This window comes from Thalassophryne amazonica, chromosome 6 (assembly GCF_902500255.1).
Source record: "Thalassophryne amazonica chromosome 6, fThaAma1.1, whole genome shotgun sequence".
NCBI classification, from domain to species: Eukaryota; Metazoa; Chordata; class Actinopteri; order Batrachoidiformes; family Batrachoididae; genus Thalassophryne; species Thalassophryne amazonica.
Window position 1 is genome coordinate 42,808,267 of NC_047108.1, and position 20,929 is coordinate 42,829,195.

The 20,929-nt window shown below is 42.8% G+C and overlaps 1 protein-coding gene and 1 long non-coding RNA gene across 2 annotated transcripts; one reads left to right on the forward strand and one right to left on the reverse strand.

Moving 5' to 3' along the window:
• Positions 1–4,859: 4,859 nt before the first annotated feature.
• On the reverse strand, positions 4,860–19,764 carry plpbp (pyridoxal phosphate binding protein). Its single transcript, XM_034172077.1, has 8 exons — positions 19,598–19,764; positions 10,060–10,167; positions 9,943–9,978; positions 9,775–9,850; positions 8,899–9,039; positions 8,637–8,779; positions 5,185–5,283; positions 4,860–5,058 (listed from the first exon to the last, which is right to left on the reverse strand). The coding sequence occupies exons 1-8, from the start codon at positions 19,727–19,729 to the stop codon at positions 4,891–4,893; spliced, it is 903 nt and encodes a 300-aa protein (XP_034027968.1). The 5' UTR covers positions 19,730–19,764; the 3' UTR covers positions 4,860–4,890.
• LOC117512117 lies at positions 5,501–7,893 on the forward strand. The gene is made up of 2 exons (XR_004561214.1): positions 5,501–6,311; positions 6,527–7,893. It is a non-coding gene; the product is annotated as an uncharacterized LOC117512117 (long non-coding RNA).
• Positions 19,765–20,929: the final 1,165 nt, after the last annotated feature.

The window sequence follows — 20,929 nt, forward strand, 5'->3', positions numbered from 1 at the left end:
TGAAGAAGTAACTAAAAAGGGAGAACCAAACCTTGGCTCTTTAAGAAAAAGCTCAACATTCTCAGGTTATATTAAGTAATTCACAACATGCAGTACTTATTAGAATTGTTAAAGCTTCAGTGTGTAGGATTTATGAGCGCTTACTTGGTCAAATACGTCGAATGTAGCATTCATAACCATTAGGGTTATGACAGATCTTAAATTTATTAGTCTGGAGTTATAAATGATGAACTTTTACCTAAAACTCACAAAAATTACTTTGGTTTTGCCAGACCTTGAAAAAAACCTCCCGCACCTAAGACAGTTTCATATTTCACATTAAAACACCGAGCGGCTCAAACACTCTTTATTATAACATGTCAATTTTGCATACAATACACATGAGGAATACATGAAAATGAGTACATATAGCATTTGTAGTGTTTTTAATAGTGTTTCAGATGTGTAGTATTAGCGTTAATAAATTTGCTGTTAAGATATTTGTCTGTTTTGCAAGTAGAACGAACCTCTTCCATCAACTTTACAGCTCTCTCAGCTACTATGTTGGAGTGAGGCACATCAGGGCCACACACCACTGCTGCTTCCTTCCTCACTATCACTGGATTCAGAGATAACCGTTTGGCTTGTCGAGGTTTCTGATGTGCATTTGGCCCTTTTTGACGGATGGATTGTTGACATAGGAGCCACTTTCACAGTTGTATATCCCACCCTGCCTCCTGATTCAATTTGTCTTTTGAACAGTTGTTTGTCCTCACTACAAATCCAATTTCCATTTGTTTTTGTAATATCGAACAGATGAGCAAGATTTTCTTCAAATTGCATTTGGTCGCTTTCTGTGTTTTTCAAAAGATGTGATAAGTTTGTCAACCTTTGCAGACACTTGTTTGGAAAGAACAGGAAAATTCATGTTCTCCCAAAGCTTCAACAATTCCTCAGATATTTTTCTGAGTCGGTCATGTCGTCCTTTCAATTCATTAAAAAGTCCCAAGAATTTTCCAATGATATCTCTGTTGGAAGGCATTTTACATAATGTGTCACTCGTATCCTGTTTTAGCTCTGGTATACAAGGACGGCACTTTGTGCTTGATTTCAAATTTTGTACCCATTTTCCCCCAGCTGCTTCCACCACTGATTTTGACATTTTACTTTGCAAGGACGTATTTCCAAAAAGAAGCACTCAACAGCAGATCTTCCAAAGCAATACTGCAAAGAAAGCAAAATTGTATGAATGATGTGATGTGAACAACTATACACTGGTGTAAATGCTATGAATTACAAAAGCAAAACACTACAGTAGATCAGCGCATCACATTATTTATACATTTTATTTTATATTTTATCTGTTATCAATTTATCTATTTTACCTTTATTTTTCATTTCTTTTAATTATTGTTTATTCATATACGTATTTTAGCAATATTTCTTTGTATATATATTTTCTTGTTATTTCTTGATACTTAATTCTTTTCTTGTTTCGTTATTTTTAAATAGTATTGTGTAAACTCATGTATTTTTAAAAGTGATGTGCTAGGTGCGGGAGGTTTTTTCATGATCCAATGAAATAAACTTCAAAAATGATCTATTGGTAAAAGTTCATCAAATGCAACATCAGGAAAATGAAAGTTTTGAAAAACGTTTTGTGGTCACAACCCTAATAACCATACTCTATAATTATACGCAACAGAAGACAAATGTTTTCATAAGCTTAGAATGAGCCCGTGTACATGGGAGCGTGCTTCTCGTGGATGCTGATAAGTTGATATAGTAGCCCAAAAGGGACATACTGACTTGGTATGACAACGCCAGGAGGCACCGAAAAGTTCCATTAAAAAGGGTACAGGAAGGTGCCAGTTATTCTAGGTAGTTGTTTTAAGAATGCAAAAAGGTGATTTAATAAGAACGTGTAACGATCCAAAACGAAATGAAGCAATACTTCATAAGTCTGCTAATACACGCTTCAGATCTCGAGCTGCAAATCGGTTTCTGCTGTAACAGCTGTGACGGGGAGTCATAAATTGACAGAAATCAATCTATAACTGAAGATCTTGCACAGAAGGCTTACATTTACTGTCATTTTTGAAGCAGTCTGGGCCGATGCTGTTCACAAGTCTCGAACTTTGAGTCAAAGTTTCAGGTCTTTGAGGTTGAATTTCGAGTCAAGTCTGAAGTCACTGTGCAACTTAAGTGTGATCTGAGTCCAAGTCTCAAGCTTGAGCTCTGTCTGGTGTGCTCTCCTTCATACTGCCATGTGAGGATGTGATGACCATCATCACGATAGAGTCCCTTTATAGAGAATAAAGGGACTCTATCCTGTTTAGCAGTGTTATTATTACTGATTTGTTGTGTTGTAGTTCACTTGGTTTAGTCACTTATGTGTCATGTTGCCGTTCCCATGAGTGAGAAGTGTAGTGCTTTTGATGTCTTCCGCTACCGTCTGTGTGTTAAAATCAAAGCACCTGCTTGTGGCAGAATGCAGAAAAGACAAAAAAAAAACTGTCGGCGTGCACACCAGACATAGGCACTAAAGTTTAAAACTGTACTAAAGGGACTCTAACCTAGATTCCTAGTCAAGTGGCCTCTTTGTGCATGTATGCATGTGTATAGCTTTGATCACAGAGAAATTGGGGAGATCTGGCATTTGTGTTTGGTATGCTTATGTATTTTGGATCAAGGATGAACATTGCAAAAAAAAAGTTGATAGGACTGTGGATGTGTAAAAATAAAAGCACCTGCTTGTGGCAGAATGCAGAAAAGAAAGCTCTGCGTATGTGCGTGCACCGTCGATCACGGACAAACTGGGGAGAGCTAATTTGCTGTTTGGTATACTTACTAAGTATTTTGGTTCAAGGATGAATGCTGCCAAAACAATGTTGATAGGACTAATATTTTTGGAGAAACTATGGATATTAGCTAACAACACTGAATAATGGACATTGATAATTACATTCTGGACTCACACCATTCCAGCAGGGGGTGGTAAATAATCTATATATGAAAAGCATGCATGTGTGATTTTATTTAGTAAGTTCAATGTAAGTGCATAATTGTAAATACATTAAAACTACATGGATGGCACAAGGAAGTGAAAACACTTTGTGGTCCATTTAAAAATAGAATGGTAAAATAGAAGTAATAATACAATAATGCTGGTAACAATAGTGTATACGATAAGAACCTAGACAGTTTCTAAATACATTAAGACAGTAAATTAACATTAAAATATGGTGTAATTAACACGAAGTAAAGGGGTTGAGTTCTAAACACTGTTGAGGTCTAAGGTTCTTAAAAACATTCTGGACTCACGCCATTTCAACTCATAAACTTTTCATAATTTATTACCACCATGAAAAATGTCAGCTACTTATTTTATAAACACTACCCAATCTAGAGCCTGTGGATCTCCACGTGCTGTGTGTGTGTGTATATATATATACATACACACACACAAAGGGACTGATACAGTAGGCCTAATTATAATTCAGAGTAACTTGAAGTTGGTACTACAAGTAAAATCTTTATTCTCACATGCATGTAGGCCTATTATGTTACATGTACCCTACAAGGGTTGTCATTGTCAATACATGTAGGGCATGCTTCAAATAATTAGCATTCTCAAGCTTTTAACATAGACCCTGTACTAGGATAATATACAGCCTCCTTTTGGTGTCCTCCAGCCTTGTCGCACCCTACTGACTCAGCCTTTGCAGCACAGCTGGAATGACCGAAGGAAAAAATAATCGGTGAATGCTCCCTATCTGCTGTTGACTGGTTAGTAGTGCAAACTGACGAGTTTGAGTCCTCGTGTTTTTGTGAAATGGAGAATCATACATATTACCTATCACAAGAGAAGGTAAGAAACCATGAATCCCCATTGCTGAAGAGAAACAGTATCCTGATCAGTGACGACATATTGCAATCTGCAACCTCACCACTATAGATGTCAGCAAATCCTTGAGTGTAGCTTTAAAAGTTATTACTAAATGTAGTTTTTGTTTGTCACTTCATTGCACTTTCCTGAATAATGTCTCGGGATGGAAAAAAAATACTGCAAAAGGCAGATTATTTCAACAGTTTATTGTCCTTTTGTTTCCAACTAAATAATCAAAATGTAAGACAAAACATACAGCATTAAAATCACTGAACGCACTTTCCACTGAGACAAACATGAGCTTTATACACGGTTGACTCAACAGACCTCGACAACGACAATTGTAAGTAAAACCTAAAAAAAAAAAAAAAAAGACCTGCTAAAAAAGCAAATTGAAAGATCACTTTGCATAGATCAAGTTTTGTCGCCAACACAACTGGATGTATACCATCGCACTTAAACAGGACAGTTACAAAGTGATTGATTTAGTGTCGTAACAAGAATAAAGGTCTGACCACTCAGGCATATCAAAACGACAGGAAACTCAAGTCATCATAAAGGGATAAATTATTTATTAAATCAAGTTCCTATCAGCAAAAAAAAAAGTACATTGTACTGTGTGGAAATAATGTGACGCTGCAGTTACAGCATGGTCACATCTTCAGGTGCAGATGGGTTGAAAGAAAGTACAGTAACACAGAACAATTTTTCATGATGACATCTCACACATGAAGTCATAATTTAAGTATAAGTTTGTGTGTTTGTACACAGCACAAAACGAACCACATCGTGTGTCGTTTCTGATCATTTCATCGTTGACTATCACAAGAGGTTAGTAAAACCGCTTAAAGCCAACTTTTTAAAAAACAGTTCTGTCAGATTACGAGTGTGGAAATACATTTAAAAATTACAACATGGAAACTTCTCGACCCTTAACTCCACATGGCTCTGGAGAAGAAAATGTGCTTCATTTTTCTGCACGAGTTTCTCCTGTTCCTTAAAAAGTATTTGAGGGTTAGTACTCAGCGCCCGGACACGGTGAGGTGCTGCATCTTCTGGGCCGCCTCCTCTGACACCACCCTGGATGTTTTCTCTGGACTGGGCGTTGGCGTGTTGGCTGCACTATTGGGATAGTCCCTGTTGCCAAATATAATACTTCCCACTCGTATGTTGGTCGCTCCCACTTCGATCTGCACCACAAGTAAGAACAGAGAAGACACACAAAACAGCAATAAAATAAGTTTTAAATCGCACAAGTATTAAGCATTTACATATTATATTACATATTAAGCATACATACTGAAAATCCGACTCACCGCATGTTCAAAGTCCGTGGACATGCCCATGCTGAGCTCCACCTCCTCCACAGGCAGCTTCAGAGTGTCACACACGTCCTGCCTCTGACTCAGGAGCATCTACAAAATATACTTTTTTTTTTTAACTGTCTTTCTGAAACACACACACAGCCACCACTGAGATTGATTCAGTCAGGTCCAAAGGTATTTGGACAAGTGACTGGATTTTTATCAATTTTGCCTCAATGAAGAATTTTGTAGTGTAGACTTTAAAATTAAATACAGTTTAACAAAACTTGCATTAAACCTTTAAGGATTTACAACCCTTTATGTTCATAGTACTTCCATTTTCAGAGCCCATAAGTAATTGGACAAACTAAATAGAAGGATTTATTTATTTTTTTTTTTCCCTTCTTTTTAAAATGTGCATCAATTTCAGACAGTATTCTTTTAACAAGTCGGGGATGGAAACATGAACATTTCCAAGTAACTGAATAGGCCTTGTACTTTATTTACATAAATCATTAGGAAATACAAACAAAAACTGAGTTTAGGAGACTAGTGAGAAGCCACCAAGATCATTCTTAAGGAGTTACAGATTTTTGTGGCTGTGACTAGAGTGAGTGTGCATCATGCAAGTTTTGTCTGTTGCAACACCAGTTCATGGGAGAGCAGCACAAAGAATAAAAAACAAAAAAAAAACAACATTAAACGTCTAGTTTGCCAGAAGGCACATGGGAGGCCTGATTGATTTTCTTGTGTCAAAATCCTTCTCTACCACTCCACCATGAAACTGTAACTGCTGGTGCAACAGACAAGTTCTGGGCCACCCCAGTTCAAGACATTTGTCCACCACAAATGGATCATTATCTAGATCTAGAGTCTAGATTCTAGACCAAGGTTCACCTCTGGAACACAGCATCCAGGACTGATGGCTGATATTTGATCACGTGCCGTTCTCATGTCTGATCTATGATCTTGATCCTTGTTCCAAAAAACTCATCTCTGAGGCTGTCCTTTGATCCTGTGATTATGTCCTTGGTCTTCAACCCCAATTGCTGAACTTGGACCCTGAATGCAGACTAGGAAACCTGTTCACTCATTTCTGATCCTGACCTTTGAACCTGATGGGTGGACTTAGATCAGTGGTGTCCAAACTATTCCAGAAAGGGCCGAGAGGGTGCAGGTTTTCCTTGCAGCCACTGACTTCAGTTGGTGATTTCACTGATTAACATCACTTTGAGCAGGTGGGATGACTTCATCAGTAAAATCATGTGCTGGAGTTGGTGGCTGCAAAGAAAACCTGCACCCTCTCGGCCCTTTCTGACACCACTGATTTAAATGATGATCGTTTTGATCCTAGAAGCAGGATCAAAGATCAGCATTAAACTTCAAAGTCCGGATCAAGGATGAGTGGCCAAGATCAAAGGTCAGCAATCAAGATTTAAGTTCAGCAATCAGGAATGAAGGTCAGGACCAATAAACATTAGGGTTAAAAGTCAGGACCAAGATCTGCACCAAAACTGACTAAGCTTTTCTGTGGCTAATGTCCCACCTGTCCACCAAGTTTGATTAATTATTTATCAACATTCATTTTTGTATAATCTTGCTAACAATCAAACCAACCAACAAACATGCATGTGACCACACAGCCTTCTTGACAGGTTACAATTTAACATGTAGAGCCAGGTCAGTAAATATTTTGCGACTGATAGTAATTTTAATCCATCTACTACAGCATACTGGAGTTGTCTGGAAATGATGAATATGATCCTGTAATGTCACAACTATAAATGAGTTAAAGTGACAACAATAAAAAGCTGTTCTTCAGACTGAGTTATTCTGCCTCAATCTCTTGGGCTGGGTAGTTGGTTGATTGAAATGGTTAATGGCTTACCAACATCATGATGTGAAGCTACCAACACAATACAATGCCCCCCACCCCCACCCCACTCCGCCAGACGCGCACTAATTCCATTGTACTTGGGTGGACTGACGGACTGATATGGGCAGGTGGGGGGTACTCCATGTCATCAGTGCACAATTTGGCATCAGATTATCATGCTGCACACAGAAAATGTAGTGTTTTTGTGGCACACAGGGAAATACAATAGTTCCCTTGCCTGGAGTTAAGTGGAGATGCAGTGGGAGTTATGACTCCAGAAAAAATATTCTGACTTGCTGAAAGTACAGTATGTTCAAGAGTGCAACAGGCTGTATAATGACGTAGTGATGCATCCGTTTTAAGTTGTTACTGAGATAAGGACAGAGGTGAGCAAATCCTTCTGTGCTGCCTTCCCACAGAATCAGAACCAAAAAAATTATTGTCCATCATTTATTTAATGACATTTATTAAGATGATGACTAAGATGAGGAGTATCACATGTATTTTGAGGGAGTGTCAACTTTGACATTATGGCCATGTGGCACATTTCCTGTGCATGATCCAGCACACGGGTGCCTGAGTGTTGTGGACTGCATTGTCTGGAGAAGGCCAAGGGGACACCCATGCTTCACCTGGCTGCGACAGATAGATGGTTACTTTAGTAAGGTGGGGATGAATTGGTTGTCTGCAATCCAGGACCCAAGGTGGTTCAGTGGCGCTGTGGATGCAGCGAAGCATGGCACCAGTGCATGCTCCCAGACTTGACATTTATTTCTAGCAATTAAATAATTTTTCTACCCTCCCTAAGCCGATACCTTCAAAAATTCCCTCTGCTCTTTAAAAAACTAAAGAAAAAAAGGAGACGATGTTGTGGGCCATCATTTTCATTCAGCAATTTTTACTTAGTTCTGTCTGTAACACAATGACTGAAGGAGGAACAGAAATGGATTTGTTGGTGGATTTACTGAGCACTGAAGTGCACCAATGTTCAACCATGTCACTGAACTGTTCTAAATAAATAAAAGCTGAAACTTTGTCTTCAAGTGATGAGCAGTGGTGGTGTGAATGAGGTTTGTGGCCTGTGTGTATCAGTGTGCATGTGGCAGGTGCACGTATGTACAGCAGCTTGGCTGGAATCTTGAATTCTGTCATTTGTATTTATACCATTTGTGCTTGGTTAGTGGTCACATGATTAAATATGGCTGTTGTGAGTTTTCCCTTGTTTCTTTGGGATGGTGATTTAGGATATGTGATGTCTATTTGTGATGCTACATCATGATATTGTGTTTAATTGTGGGAAGAAAGCTATGTAGGCTTAGGTGTAAAATGCACATTTCACCACAACTACTTATGTATGGGTATACTGTTAACCTATTTACACACAATGTAACTTGGTCTTAATCATTATACTTTAAAAACTGTGAAAATCACCCTGTTTTTGATCAAGTACTCCAATTTTGTGGATTGACTTTAGTACTATGCTTCAAAGGTTTTTGTAGTTCAACTTCATCTAATCAGCAATAACAGATGGCACAATTTGACACAAAACATGTTCTCTCAAAACTGTCTATTTTAACTGTATCAGGACCTGAAAGTCAGGATTGGGGCCCAGGGTGAGGTCGTAGCCATAGCGCCCGATGGTCATGAGTCCTGAGAATTGCAGGGCAGTGCACTGGGACACGATGTGTTTCACGGTGTTCACCGCTTCCTCGGGTGGCAGGCCATATTTACCTACAACGGTTCACATTTTTCATTGTGTGTGGACAAACACGTCTGCACATGTAGTCAGCCAAGACAGCTGAAGCAAAGGCAGAAAATTTACAGCGTTTAAAACATAAATGACTACGAACTCTGTTCTCCACTGGTGTTGATCTGCACCATAACCTTTAACCTTTGCGTGCTGGCTCCTCTGAGACGCTGCCATGAGGTGTTGACTCTGTCAGCTAATTTTGCTGAATCCACAGTCTCTACGAGGAACAGGTTTGGCACACCTGGGGAAAAAATGATCAGGATTTATAGAAGACTATGGAAGCATATTGCATTCACTGTATTAAAAAAATTAGACCCCTGATCTCATAATTACAATAAAAGATCTCATAATTACAAGATCAGGTGTCTCCTGATGTTGTAATTACGAGATCAGGTGACTAATTAGTTTTTTATATATAGCTTCTGTACTTTCAACCCCTCAGTAAAGAAGCGGGATAAGGTTATCCCATCACAGTACACTGTGATCATACACAAAGTGTGGATTTTCCCCTAAGGTGTTCCTGGATGAATGAAATTCCTCCAGGGAGGGGTGCGGGGCGTCTCATCAACATGAGACGTGTCTCGCCCCCTCCAGACTTCCAGCTTTCACTCACACAGTCCCACCGCCCACTGAGGGACAAAGAGGGGCTCACTACCAGCCAGGCACATGTCAGTCTGAGTGCCCCATGCACCGCCTCCCTGGAGGAATTTCATTCATCCAGGAACCCCTTAGGGGAAAATCCACACTTTGATCACAGCGCAGTGTCGGACGATTTTCTATTATGACATGGGAATTCTCACTCTTTACTGAGTGATTGGAAGTATGGAAACCATAAAAAAAAAAACAATTGATCTCGTAATTACAAGATCAGGTGTCTATTTTTTTTAATCTAGTGAATGCAATACGCTTCTGTTGAAGACCAATGCACCACTGTAAAAAAATGTGAGTGAGGGCGGCAGAGTTGATGTGCACTCACCCAAAAGTTTATTGACATTATTTTTCTGGAGATGTCCAATAAAGTGCCACTTGATTTCGGGACACAAATCTAAAATCTGGATATGAGAAAAAACACACTATGAAATGAATCACTGAATTATGTGAAAGGATTAAAAAAAATCATGTGCTTACAAATATGTGCACCCACCAGAGGATCTGTAGCTTTGTCCACAAGTTCATTAACCTGATGTGGAGACAAAAGGAAATCGTCACCATTTCATTTTCCCTCCTTCTGGGATACACATGAGCAGAATCTTGTACATACGTAGTTTTCTCCAAAGTTGCGCTGTCCTTGTCTATAGGCCTCCACAACCATGTCTGGGGGTTTTGTCTTGCTTACAGCTACGAGGCGTGGCGGCACAGTTGGTAGTGTCTAAGGAAGGACAAACGAGCCTCATTTTTCATCAGTATAGACGCTGCGTGAGACCTGAGGTCCTTCTTGCTGTTGCAGAACACTAAACCAGTGCTGACAGGAAGCATTCTGCTCACCATAAATCTGTTTTCCTTTGTTGACGTGTTCAGCTGCTTTATTTTGCTGGTTCATGCAGTTAGTTTAGCCTGACAACTGTATAGTTTTCAGTATTGTGTGTCTGCTGGTGAACAAAATAACTTGACCAAACTTGGTGAAATAACTGGTCAGCCAAGGGCAAAGAAATGTGATCCTGAGATAAGTCTGTTACAAGTCAAGGTCACAGACAGAGGTCAACATTTTGGCCCAATGCTTATACACAGATATAAGGCACACCTACAGTTACTATGTAGTACTATGAACTCGTATCACTTTTCTAATGGTCACATGACCTTTGATCTTGGGTGACCTTGAAAGGTCAAACTTGAGGTCATTGCCTCAAACAGTTTGTAGGCAATATAAATTAAGTACCATAGAAGGGCTGCATGTTACACCCCGCTTACACTGAGTCCACGACAAATGTGTAATCAAAAAATGGCTTCTGCTCGCCATCACTCTCACTGGAGTTGCAGGGAGCTCACAGTGGGATCTCCATGGTCTGAAAAAAGGTCCCTATTGGCTGCCATCGCTCTCCATTGGTCTCCAACAGGTGTGCAAATGCACTGATCTGTTTAAAACACTTGCACAAGTTGCGCGACCAGTTAAATCTCAGGTGTTATGAAGCCAGCCCATTAGCGCATCTGTATTGTTGGATCTGGTTTCTCTCATCGTCCTCTTGACAAATACCCCATGGAGAACCTTTGAAGTATTGTTCAGTTCAGTAATTAATTTTTTCTCAAAGTTCTACACACAATACCACATAATGGCAATGAGAAAAATGTTTTTTTTTTTTTTCTTTTTGCAAATTTATTAAAAATAAAATGTTTTTCTTTTTGCAAATTCATTAAAAATAAAAAAAAAACTTAGCAGGGGTGGTGGCCAAGTGGTTAGTGCACTTGGTTTCAGTACAAATGGTTCCTGGTTCAAACCTCACCCCAGCCATGTAATGTGGAGTTGCTTCAGGAAGGGCATCCAACATAAAACTTGTGCCAAATCAACACGCAGATCCAGCAAATTATTCATAGCCTTTGTCATGAAGCTCAAAGATGCATCCTGTTTCCACTGATCCTCCTTGAGATGTTCCTACATCTTAACTGTAGTCCACCTGGGATAAATTCAGATGATTGAACGTGATTTGGAAAGACACACACCTGTTTATGTTATGGATGCACCGGTACACAGTTTTTCACTTCTGATCCCATCCCGATACCTGAATTTGGATATCTGCCGATACCAACACTTTTCCGATCCGATACCAGCGCTGTGTTTAATATTATTAGGATTATTGTTGATTTTATAATGATTTTCTTAAAGGTTCAGAAGGTTCATGTAAGATGAAAGCCGAGATTTGATGTTTTGGTGAAAGAATTAAGTGCTTTTATTTTTTTAATAGACTTTTATAGCCTTATTTTTATAGACTTAAAGAGAAAAGACAACACTCTCTCTGTCTTCCTCTCTCTCTGTCTGTCTCTCACTCTGTCTCTACCTCTCTCTCTGTCCTTCTCAATTTTCAATTTCAATGGAGCTTTATTGACATGGGAAACATGTTTAAGCAAGTGTTAAGAGTAAAAATTAAAAGTTCTCTCTCTCTCCCTCTCTTTCCATCTTTTGTTTGCTCTCTTTCTCAATTTCTCTCTCCCTCTCTTTTTCTTTCTCTCTCGCTGTTTTCGTGCTGCACAAACTTCAAACTTTTTGGAAACACGAAGCCTTTCAACTGTAAAACCATAAATTTATAAATGTATCATCATTGACGCTCACGCGCAGGACTTTAATGGAGATTTTCTCCCTTTCCATCCATCCATCCATTTTTTTCCGCTTTATCCGGAGTCAGGTCGCGGGGGCAGCAGCTCAAGCAAAGCCGCCCAGACCTCCCGATCCACACACACCTCGCCCAGCTCCTCCGGGGGAACCCCAAGGCGTTCCCAAGCCAGCCGAGAGATGTAATCCTTCCAGCATGTCCTGGGTCTTCCCCGGGGCCTCCTCCCAATGGGACGTGCCCGGAACACCTCTCCAGCGAGGCGTCCAGGGGGCATCCGGTAAAGATGCCCAAGCCACCTCAACTGACTCCTTTCGACGTGGAGGAGCAGCGGCTCCACTCCGAGCTCCTCCCGAGTGACCGAGCTCCTCACCCTATCTCTAAGGGAGCACCCAGCCACCCTGTGGAGGAAACTCATCTCGGCCGCTTGTACCCGCGAGGATCGGAACGTAGATCGATCGATAAATCGAGAGCTTTGCCCCCCCCTACTCAGCTCTCTCTTCACCACGACAGTCCGATACAGCAACCGCATCACTGCAGACGCTGCACCGATCCGTCTATCGATCTCACGCTCCATCTGTCCCTCACTCGTGAACAAGACCCCGAGATACTTAAACTCTTCCACTTGAGGCAAGGACACTCCACCAACCTGAAGAGGGCAAAGCACCTTTTTCCGGTCGAGAACCATGGCCTCGGATTTGGAGGTGCTGATTTTCATCCCGGACGCCTCACACTCGGCTGCAAACCGCCCCAGTGCACGCTGAAGGTCCTGATTTGACGAAGCCAACAGAACCACATCGTCCGCAAACAGCAGAGACAAGATTCTGTGGTTCCCAAACCAGACCCCCTCTACACCCTGGCTGCGCCTATAAATTCTGTCCATAAAAATAATGAACAGAACCGGTGACAAAGGGCAGCCCTGGCGGAGGCCAACGTGCACTGGAAACAGGTTTGACTTACTACCGGCAATGTGAACCAAGCTCCTGCTGCGGTCGTACAGGGGCCGGATAGCCCTTAGCAAAGGACCCCGGACCCCATACTCCCGGAGCACTCCCCACAGGGTGCCCCGAGGGACACGGTCGAACGCCTTCTCCAGATCCACAAAACACATGTGGACTGGTTGGGCAAACTCCCATGAACCCTCGAGCACCCGATGGAGCGTGTAGAGCTTCTGCCTGGGTAATGGATGAGTCCGCCTCTGGGTCCCCAGTCTCTGCCTCCTCTTCAGAAGACGTGACGATGGGATTGAGGAGATCCTCGAAGTACTCCTTCCACCGCCCAACAACATCCCCAGTCAGGGTCAACAGCTCCCCACCGGCACCGTAAACAGTGCCGGTGGAGAGCTGCTTCCGCCTCCTGAGGCGTCGGACGGTTTGCCAGAATCTCTTCAAGGCCGACCGATAGTCCTCCTCCATAGCCTCCCCGAACTCCTCCCAGACCCGAGTTTTTGCCTCTGCGACCGCACGGGCTGCGGCACGCTTGGCCTGCCGGTACCTGTCAGCTGCCTCTGGGGTCCCACCTACCAACAAAGATAAGTAGGACTCCTCCTTCAGCTTGACGGCATCCCTTACTTCCAGTGTCCACCACCGGGTTCGGGGATTGCCGCCGCGACAGGCACCAGAGACCTTGCGACCACAACTACAAGCGGCCGCATCAACAATGGAGGTGGAGAACATGGTCCACTCGGACTCCATGTCTCCAACCTCCCCCGGGATCTGGGAGAAGCTCAGTTGAAGACCTCCCTGACAGAGGGTTCCGCCAGTCGTTCCCAGCAGACCCTCACGATACGTTTGGGCCTGCCAGGTCTGACCGGCTTCCTCCCCTCCCAGCGGATCCAACTCACCACCAGGTGATGATCGGTCGACAGCTCTGCCCCTCTCTTTACTCGAGTGTCCGAGACACGTGGCCGAAGGTCAGATGATACGATTACAAAGTCGATCATCGACCTCCGGCTCAGGGTGTCCTGGTGCCACGTGCACTTATGGACACCCTTGTGCTCGAACATGGTGTTCGTGATGGACAAACTGTGACTAGCACAGAAGTCCAACAACTGAACACCACTCGGGTTCAGATCGGGGAGGCCGTGCTTCCCGATCACCCTCCTCCAGGTCTCACTGTCACTGCCCACGTGGGCGTTGAAATCCCCCAGGAGAACAATGGAGTCCCCAGTCGGAGCGCTATCTAGTACCCCTCCCAGGGACTCCAGGAAGGTCGGGTACTCTGCACTGCTGCTCGGCCCGTAGGCCGAGACAACGGTGAGAGACCTGTCCCTGACCCGAAGGCGTAGGGACGCGACCCTCTCGTTCACCGGAGTGAACTCCAATACATGGCGACTGAGCTGGGGAGCAATAAGCAATGCAACCCCAGCTCTCCGCCTCTCCCCGTGGGCAACGCCAGAAAAATGAAGCATCCAGCCCCTCTCCAGGAGTTGGGTACCAGAGCCCATGCTGTGCGTGGAGGTGAGCTCGACTATCTCTAGTCGGTATCTCTCAACCTCCCGCACAACCTCAGGCTCCTTGCCCCCCAGCGAGGTGACATTTTCGGCTGAGGTGGCTGTTCGGCTGTTTTCCTTGGCTGAACTGGTGTTTCACAGCTTCTGGATGCATGCTCTCATGCGCGGCACTAGCTCAGGCAGTGGATGCTCTCGTTTTGGCCGAACAACAATATACGAGGTCTGTCCAAAAAGTAATGGACCTTTTTATTTTTTTCAAATACTATATGGATTTGAATCACGTGTGATTGCATCAGCCAAGCTTGAACCTTCGTGCGCATGCGTGAGTTTTTTCACACCTGTCGGTTGCGTCATTCGCCTGTGGGCAGGCTTTGAGTGAGCACTGGTCCACCCCCCTCGACGGATTTTTATTGTCAGGGAAATGGCTGAGAGACTGCCGCTTTGCTCCATGAAATTTTTGTTCAGAAACTGTTAGAAACAGCCAGTCGGAAACCATTCGAAAGATTCAGATGGCTTTCGGTGAAGATTCTGTCGGCGTCACAAGGATTAAGGAGTGTTAAAACCTTTTTAAAGACGGCCCACAGTGGCGGAGGGCGCGTGGCGCACCGATCGGCCATCGACAGGCTGGAACGACCAGATCATTTCCAAACTGAACGCTGTGTTGATCCGGGACATCGTGTGACTACCACAGAAATGTAGTGATGTTAAGCTCGAGTCAGTCTGCTCGACACTGCATCAAGCTTTTTGAACCAGAAGTGTCAGTGAGCAGCGTTTCGAGCACGCCCCCATCACATGACCACTGCGAGCGAGGCCTCGTTACGTCACACCATGTGTCGAGCTTCGCGGAAAATTTGAATAATCTGGGCGTATCAATACGACCCACCAAGTATTTAAATGAGATCTGAATCGCAGCTCAAACCGTGGGTTTTTGAGAGGAGGAGATTGCTAGCAACACTGTTATTGCCAATCACCACGTGAATCGGAGCCAAGGAAAGCATTAGTTTATATATAGGTCTAGCTTAGAGTTAATTTAGTATAGTTAGCTACATACACATAGGATCTAACATAGACAGACACACATACCATACACAACAGGCATCCATTCATATAAAACATTTATTCACACAGTACATCAACACAGGTTATAGGTTAGACTATATATTATAGGTAGATCAGAGACAGAGCTGAACGACTGAAGAGCTGTGATTTTGTTGAAGTGAAAGGTGTGAGAAAGGTGAGTGTGTGTGTGTGAGAGAGTGAGTAGTGGTGAGGAAGGGACATGGAGAAGCCAGTTCCAAAAAGAGCACGATCAATTGCTTGGGAGCACTTTGATCTAATAAGCCCCAAAAAGGTCAAGTGCTTGATTTGTGCTCAAGAGTTGACGTACAGTAACAATACATCTTCAATGCTGCTGAGACACCTGACACCCCAAGACATCAATGGCTGCTACTTCTGTTGCTGCTCCTGGAGGAGGAATCAGGCCATGTAAGCTGTATTTTATTCTTTATCTAAGATTAAAACATACTCATAAAGAAAAATAGCTCAGCATGTCGTACTGTATTTCCATTAAAGGCAGACAAGCTGACTTGGATGAGGCACTGGTGGACTATGTTGTGGAAGATGCACAACTGTTCAAAGTAGTGGAGAGCAAAGCCTTCAGGGCTTTACTACAAAGGTTTGACCCAACATATGCCCACCTCCAGAGGAGAAGACCGGCTCAAATACTGGACGACACGAGTCGCAGTCTATCCCAATTTACAGAGAATGGCAAAAAAATATTTGTCGATGCGAGCAACATCAGTGCCTTGCGAGCGGGTCTTCTCCAAAGCTGGAGAGGTGGTGAGGCAGAAGAGGAGCCGAATGAAGTTGAGCACCGTTGAAATTATTCTTTTTTTGAATAAAAATTGTTGAAAGTTGAAAGCACATGTCTTTCTCACTTTTCCCGTCACATTTTATCCAAATATAGTTTGAGGAATGATAACACAAATCTACATATATTCTACAATAACGGCTTTCATAACCATTATGTGTGAATCTGTAGGGACTATTTATTACATTAAAAAGACAATAATACATACGACTTTTTTTATTATTGCTTTTCAAGAACAAACCACATCAGTCATGAATTAATGCAACATTTGTCAGGACACTCGCTCAAGGTAATTCTCAAAGCAATCCAGCAGATGTCACCCTTCAAACTGTATCAAACGCGTCGAAGCAGTGTGTCGATTTTCAGCCAGTTGTGTTGCAGTGGCTCAGTGGTTCATGGGCCTTCGAAACTGCCATCACTACAGAAATGGCAAGAGAGCTGGACGTAGCACTTTTGCAGCACATTCCACTGTTACAGGAGATTTTGTAATGAAAGACGTGCGGAGGATTTCGCGCGTCGGAACGGAGCCGCTCATGGCACGCAAAAAACAAAAACAAAAAAAAAAAAACAACACCTCCGTGTTGGAAGTCTCACAGGACATGTTGTGGCATGTCCAGCTGTTACACAATTTCTCGGATACTCACTCGACTGAAAAGCCATCGAAAGCTGTCTGAATCTTCTGAATGGTTTCCAACACGGAGGTGTTTTTTTTGTTGTGCGCCATAAGCGGCTCCGTCCCGACGCACAAAATCCTCTGCACGTCTTTCATTACAAAATCTCCTGTATCAGTGGAATGTGCCACAAAAGTGCTATGTCCAGCTGTCACACGATGTCCCGGATCAACACAGTGTTCAGTTTGGAAATGATCTGGTCGTTCTAGCCTGTCGATGGCCGCTCAGTGCGCCGCGCGCCCTCTGCCACTGTGGGCCGTCTTTAAAAAGGTTTTAACACTCCTTAATCCGTGTGACGCCGACAGAATCTTCACCGAAAGCCATCTGAATCTTTCGAATGGTTTCCAACTGGCTGTCTCTAACAGTTTCTGAAAAAAATTTCATGGAGCAAAGCGGCAGTCTCTCAGCGATTTCCCTGACAATAAAAATCCGACAAGGGGGGTGGACCAGTGCCCACTCAAAGCCTGCCCACAGGCGAATGATGCAACCGACAGGCGTGAAAAAACTCACACATGCATTGAAGGTTCAAGCTTGGCTGATGCAATCACACGTGATTCAAATCCATATAGTTTTTGAAAAAAATAAAAAGGTCTGTTACTTTTTGGACAGACCTCGTACAGTTACTGTGTATTCTGTTAGTACGTGCCTGTGGCCAATGTGCTTCATAAATTCCTGCACAAAAAGTAGTTCCCAGATAACTGTGATATATTCCTGTAAGATAATGAGCATATCTCATCTAAATTAATTCTAAAATTTGCCAGTAATAAAATTATGAAGATAACTGAAGTTTTAAGAGTGGCTGTAATAAATATTTATGAAACTTAAATTTTTGGAGGAACTTCACTGTTATTGCTCAAGCACATTGTAAACATTGACATGATGGAGTTTGATGCAGAAGAGTTCAGGAACTGGAATTTGAATACCATTTACAGTTGACGATGAAACACTTGGATGTTAACTTTGTGTTGTAGTCAGAACAAGAAGCTGCACTGAAAGAGATCTATCTGGATAAGAGAGGCATTCTGCATGTTGCCCACAGGTAGGCAATTGCTGTGATTTAATTTTCACGAGGAAAATCCTAATGATTTCACCACTCATAATCATATACGCTGAACAGTGTGGCAAAAGTAGTCCAGCGAGCTATCCCACAATGCCGAAATAGCAGCAATGTCACTCCAAAGAAAGCGCCACGCTGAGCAGTGTGCTCTGGATGCTGAAGTGACTAACTTTTCAGCACACATTTTCAGCAACAATTTTGTCATTCTGAAAGCTGGGCGGAAATTTGCTGCTACCCACAGCTAGAACACTGCGGAAGAGAGCTCTCTCAAACAGCCCGGTATTGCAGACCAAACAGTCCCCCTAAAAATCAGTCCGCCCTGCCTTCACTGCATATGCGTCATTAGCTGCGGTTCACAGATTATCACCTCGTTTCTGCTTAAAACTGCATTCAGGTCATCACCTATCTCAGCGACAGATATCTGAAACTTTTGTACAATAATTTCCACATAAATTCAGCATTATTTCATCATAAAAGATGGAGGAAACGATCAGAGCACCACAGCTACATGAGCTGCTAGCTGATGTTTGGAGGAAACCAGCCACCATCCCTATAGTGAAGCATGGTGGTGTGGGGATGATTTTCAGTGACAGGAACTGGAAGACTAGTCAGGATTGAGGGAAAGATAAATGCAGCAATGTACAGAGACATCCTGGATGAAAACCTGCTCCAGAGCGCTCTTGACCTTAGTGATGGTTCATCTTTCAGCTGAAGAATGACCCTAGCTTGTGGCACCATATTCAAGACTTGAGGCTGTAATTGCTGCCAAAGGTGCATCAACAAAGTATTGAGCAAAGGGTGTGAATACTTATCCACATGTGATTTCTTAGTTTATTTTTTAATACATTTACAAAAATAATGATTAAAAAAAACTTTTCATGTTGTCATTATGGGGTGTTGTGAGTCTAATTTTGAGAGTAATTTACTCCGCTTTGGAATAAGGCTGTAACATAACAAAATGTGAAAAAAGTAAAGCACTGTGAATACTTTCCAGATGCACGGTACCTTTGGGCAATCTTGCCCATACCTTTTTGCAGCACCTGCAGCTTGAGAGGTGCTGCAAAGAAGTATGGGCAAAACTGCCCAAAGATAGGTGCACCAAACTTGTGGCATCATATTCAAGAAGACATGAGGCAAACAAAATAACCTGCACGCTCCTTTCACCCCTACAGGGCCCTCAGTCGTCTTACTGCGGCCCTGGATGTGCATCACGTTTACATGGACACGCGAATCAAAGTTTGTGCTTTTCAAAACGAAAAATAAAGTGTTCGCTTAAAAAAGGGGAGAGATTCTCTATTTCACCAAAGAGTAGCGTTCATAAAGCTGTGACATCTTCATAACAGTGGCTGCACGTCGAGCGCTGCTTGTTATCAAAATGCTGCCTGAACGGCTTCCGTCCAAAGGTTGAAGTATTTTTCAATCTTACGTAACAACTTCCCCACGCGGCGCGAACACAGCGGCTCTGGGGACTTCACCGGGGAAAACTCACCTTCGGCCGCCGCGCTACTGCCTGGTTCACCCGCTCCACCACCTCCCGAACAGCCTTACCGATATTCTGCGACGACATCGCTCTTTTCCACATTACCGTCAAATGTCGACAACAGAGCGCGTCAACAAACATGTCCGCAGTGACGACATTCCCCTTTCAAAATAAAAGCCCAGCTTCCTTTACACAGCGCCCTATCGTTCCTGCATGGTAACAAGCCACGACGTCAGGGGTTACAAATTATTTATTTTACAAAACAGATAATACAAAGTAAATATTTCACCACAGTTCAATGAGCACAATTTCCAACGGGCGTGGCAATGTTTGCAAGATTTTAAAACCCATTCTAGCTCACTGAGCAGACTTCACAAGAATTAAAAGCCATCAGAGGGACTGATTGCATTCACATTGACAAGTAGTGCAATGTTTGTGGTGACCATACAGTATATGTTATGAATGTCCAGAGGTTTGTCTGAAGACACAGGTGGAGCATCCGCCTGGGTTCAAGCTGCCTATGATACCAGAGTGCCAAAACTGGCATAAAGCAGCCTACCATATGTTACCCAGGCCAATTAAAGTAGGGGGCAGCAAGCTGAAGGCAGCTGACATGAACAGACTCAACAAGCTCATCAGGAGAGCTGCCTCTGTCTTGGGGGTTGAACTGGAGTCCATGATAGAGGTGTCAGAGGATGCTGAGGAAGCTGCTCAGCATCTAGAACAACACTTCCCACCCCCCTGCATGCCACACTGATGTCCTGTCAGAGCACCAATGAATATGGCTTTTTACACCCTTCAGAAAACCATACACGCTTCGACCTTAGGGCGTATGGTTTTCTGAAGGGTGTAAAAAGCCATATTCATTGGTGAACAACTTGATAACTGATAATATTGTCAAACATCTTGTGCAATACATCTGGGTCATTCCATGCCAAATAGGTCAAATTTTAAAAAATTCCCCACATGACCCCTTCCAAAAAAGAAAAAAAAAAAAAAAGAAAAAAAAAATTTTTTTACTTGTTCCCCTGCTAGAGAAATGGAAATACCCAAAGTTTTAATGAGCCAGCTCTAATACTTTAAGCACAGGAGCAGTTTCAAAATCACAGCATTTTTGTTCTTATTTGAAAAAAGCACTTTCTGGCCAACTTTGGAGAGCAATATAGCCTAGCCAAATTAAGTGAAACCCTTCAAACTTACCATTTTAGGTAAAATCATACTGGAAAAGCCATATCTGGCATCAAAACAATGATATCTGGCTTCATTTTTTTTTATCCAACTGTTCTTAAAAACTGCCAAAAATTGTATTTTTTCTAAACGAGGTCTGACTTTGAGCATGCA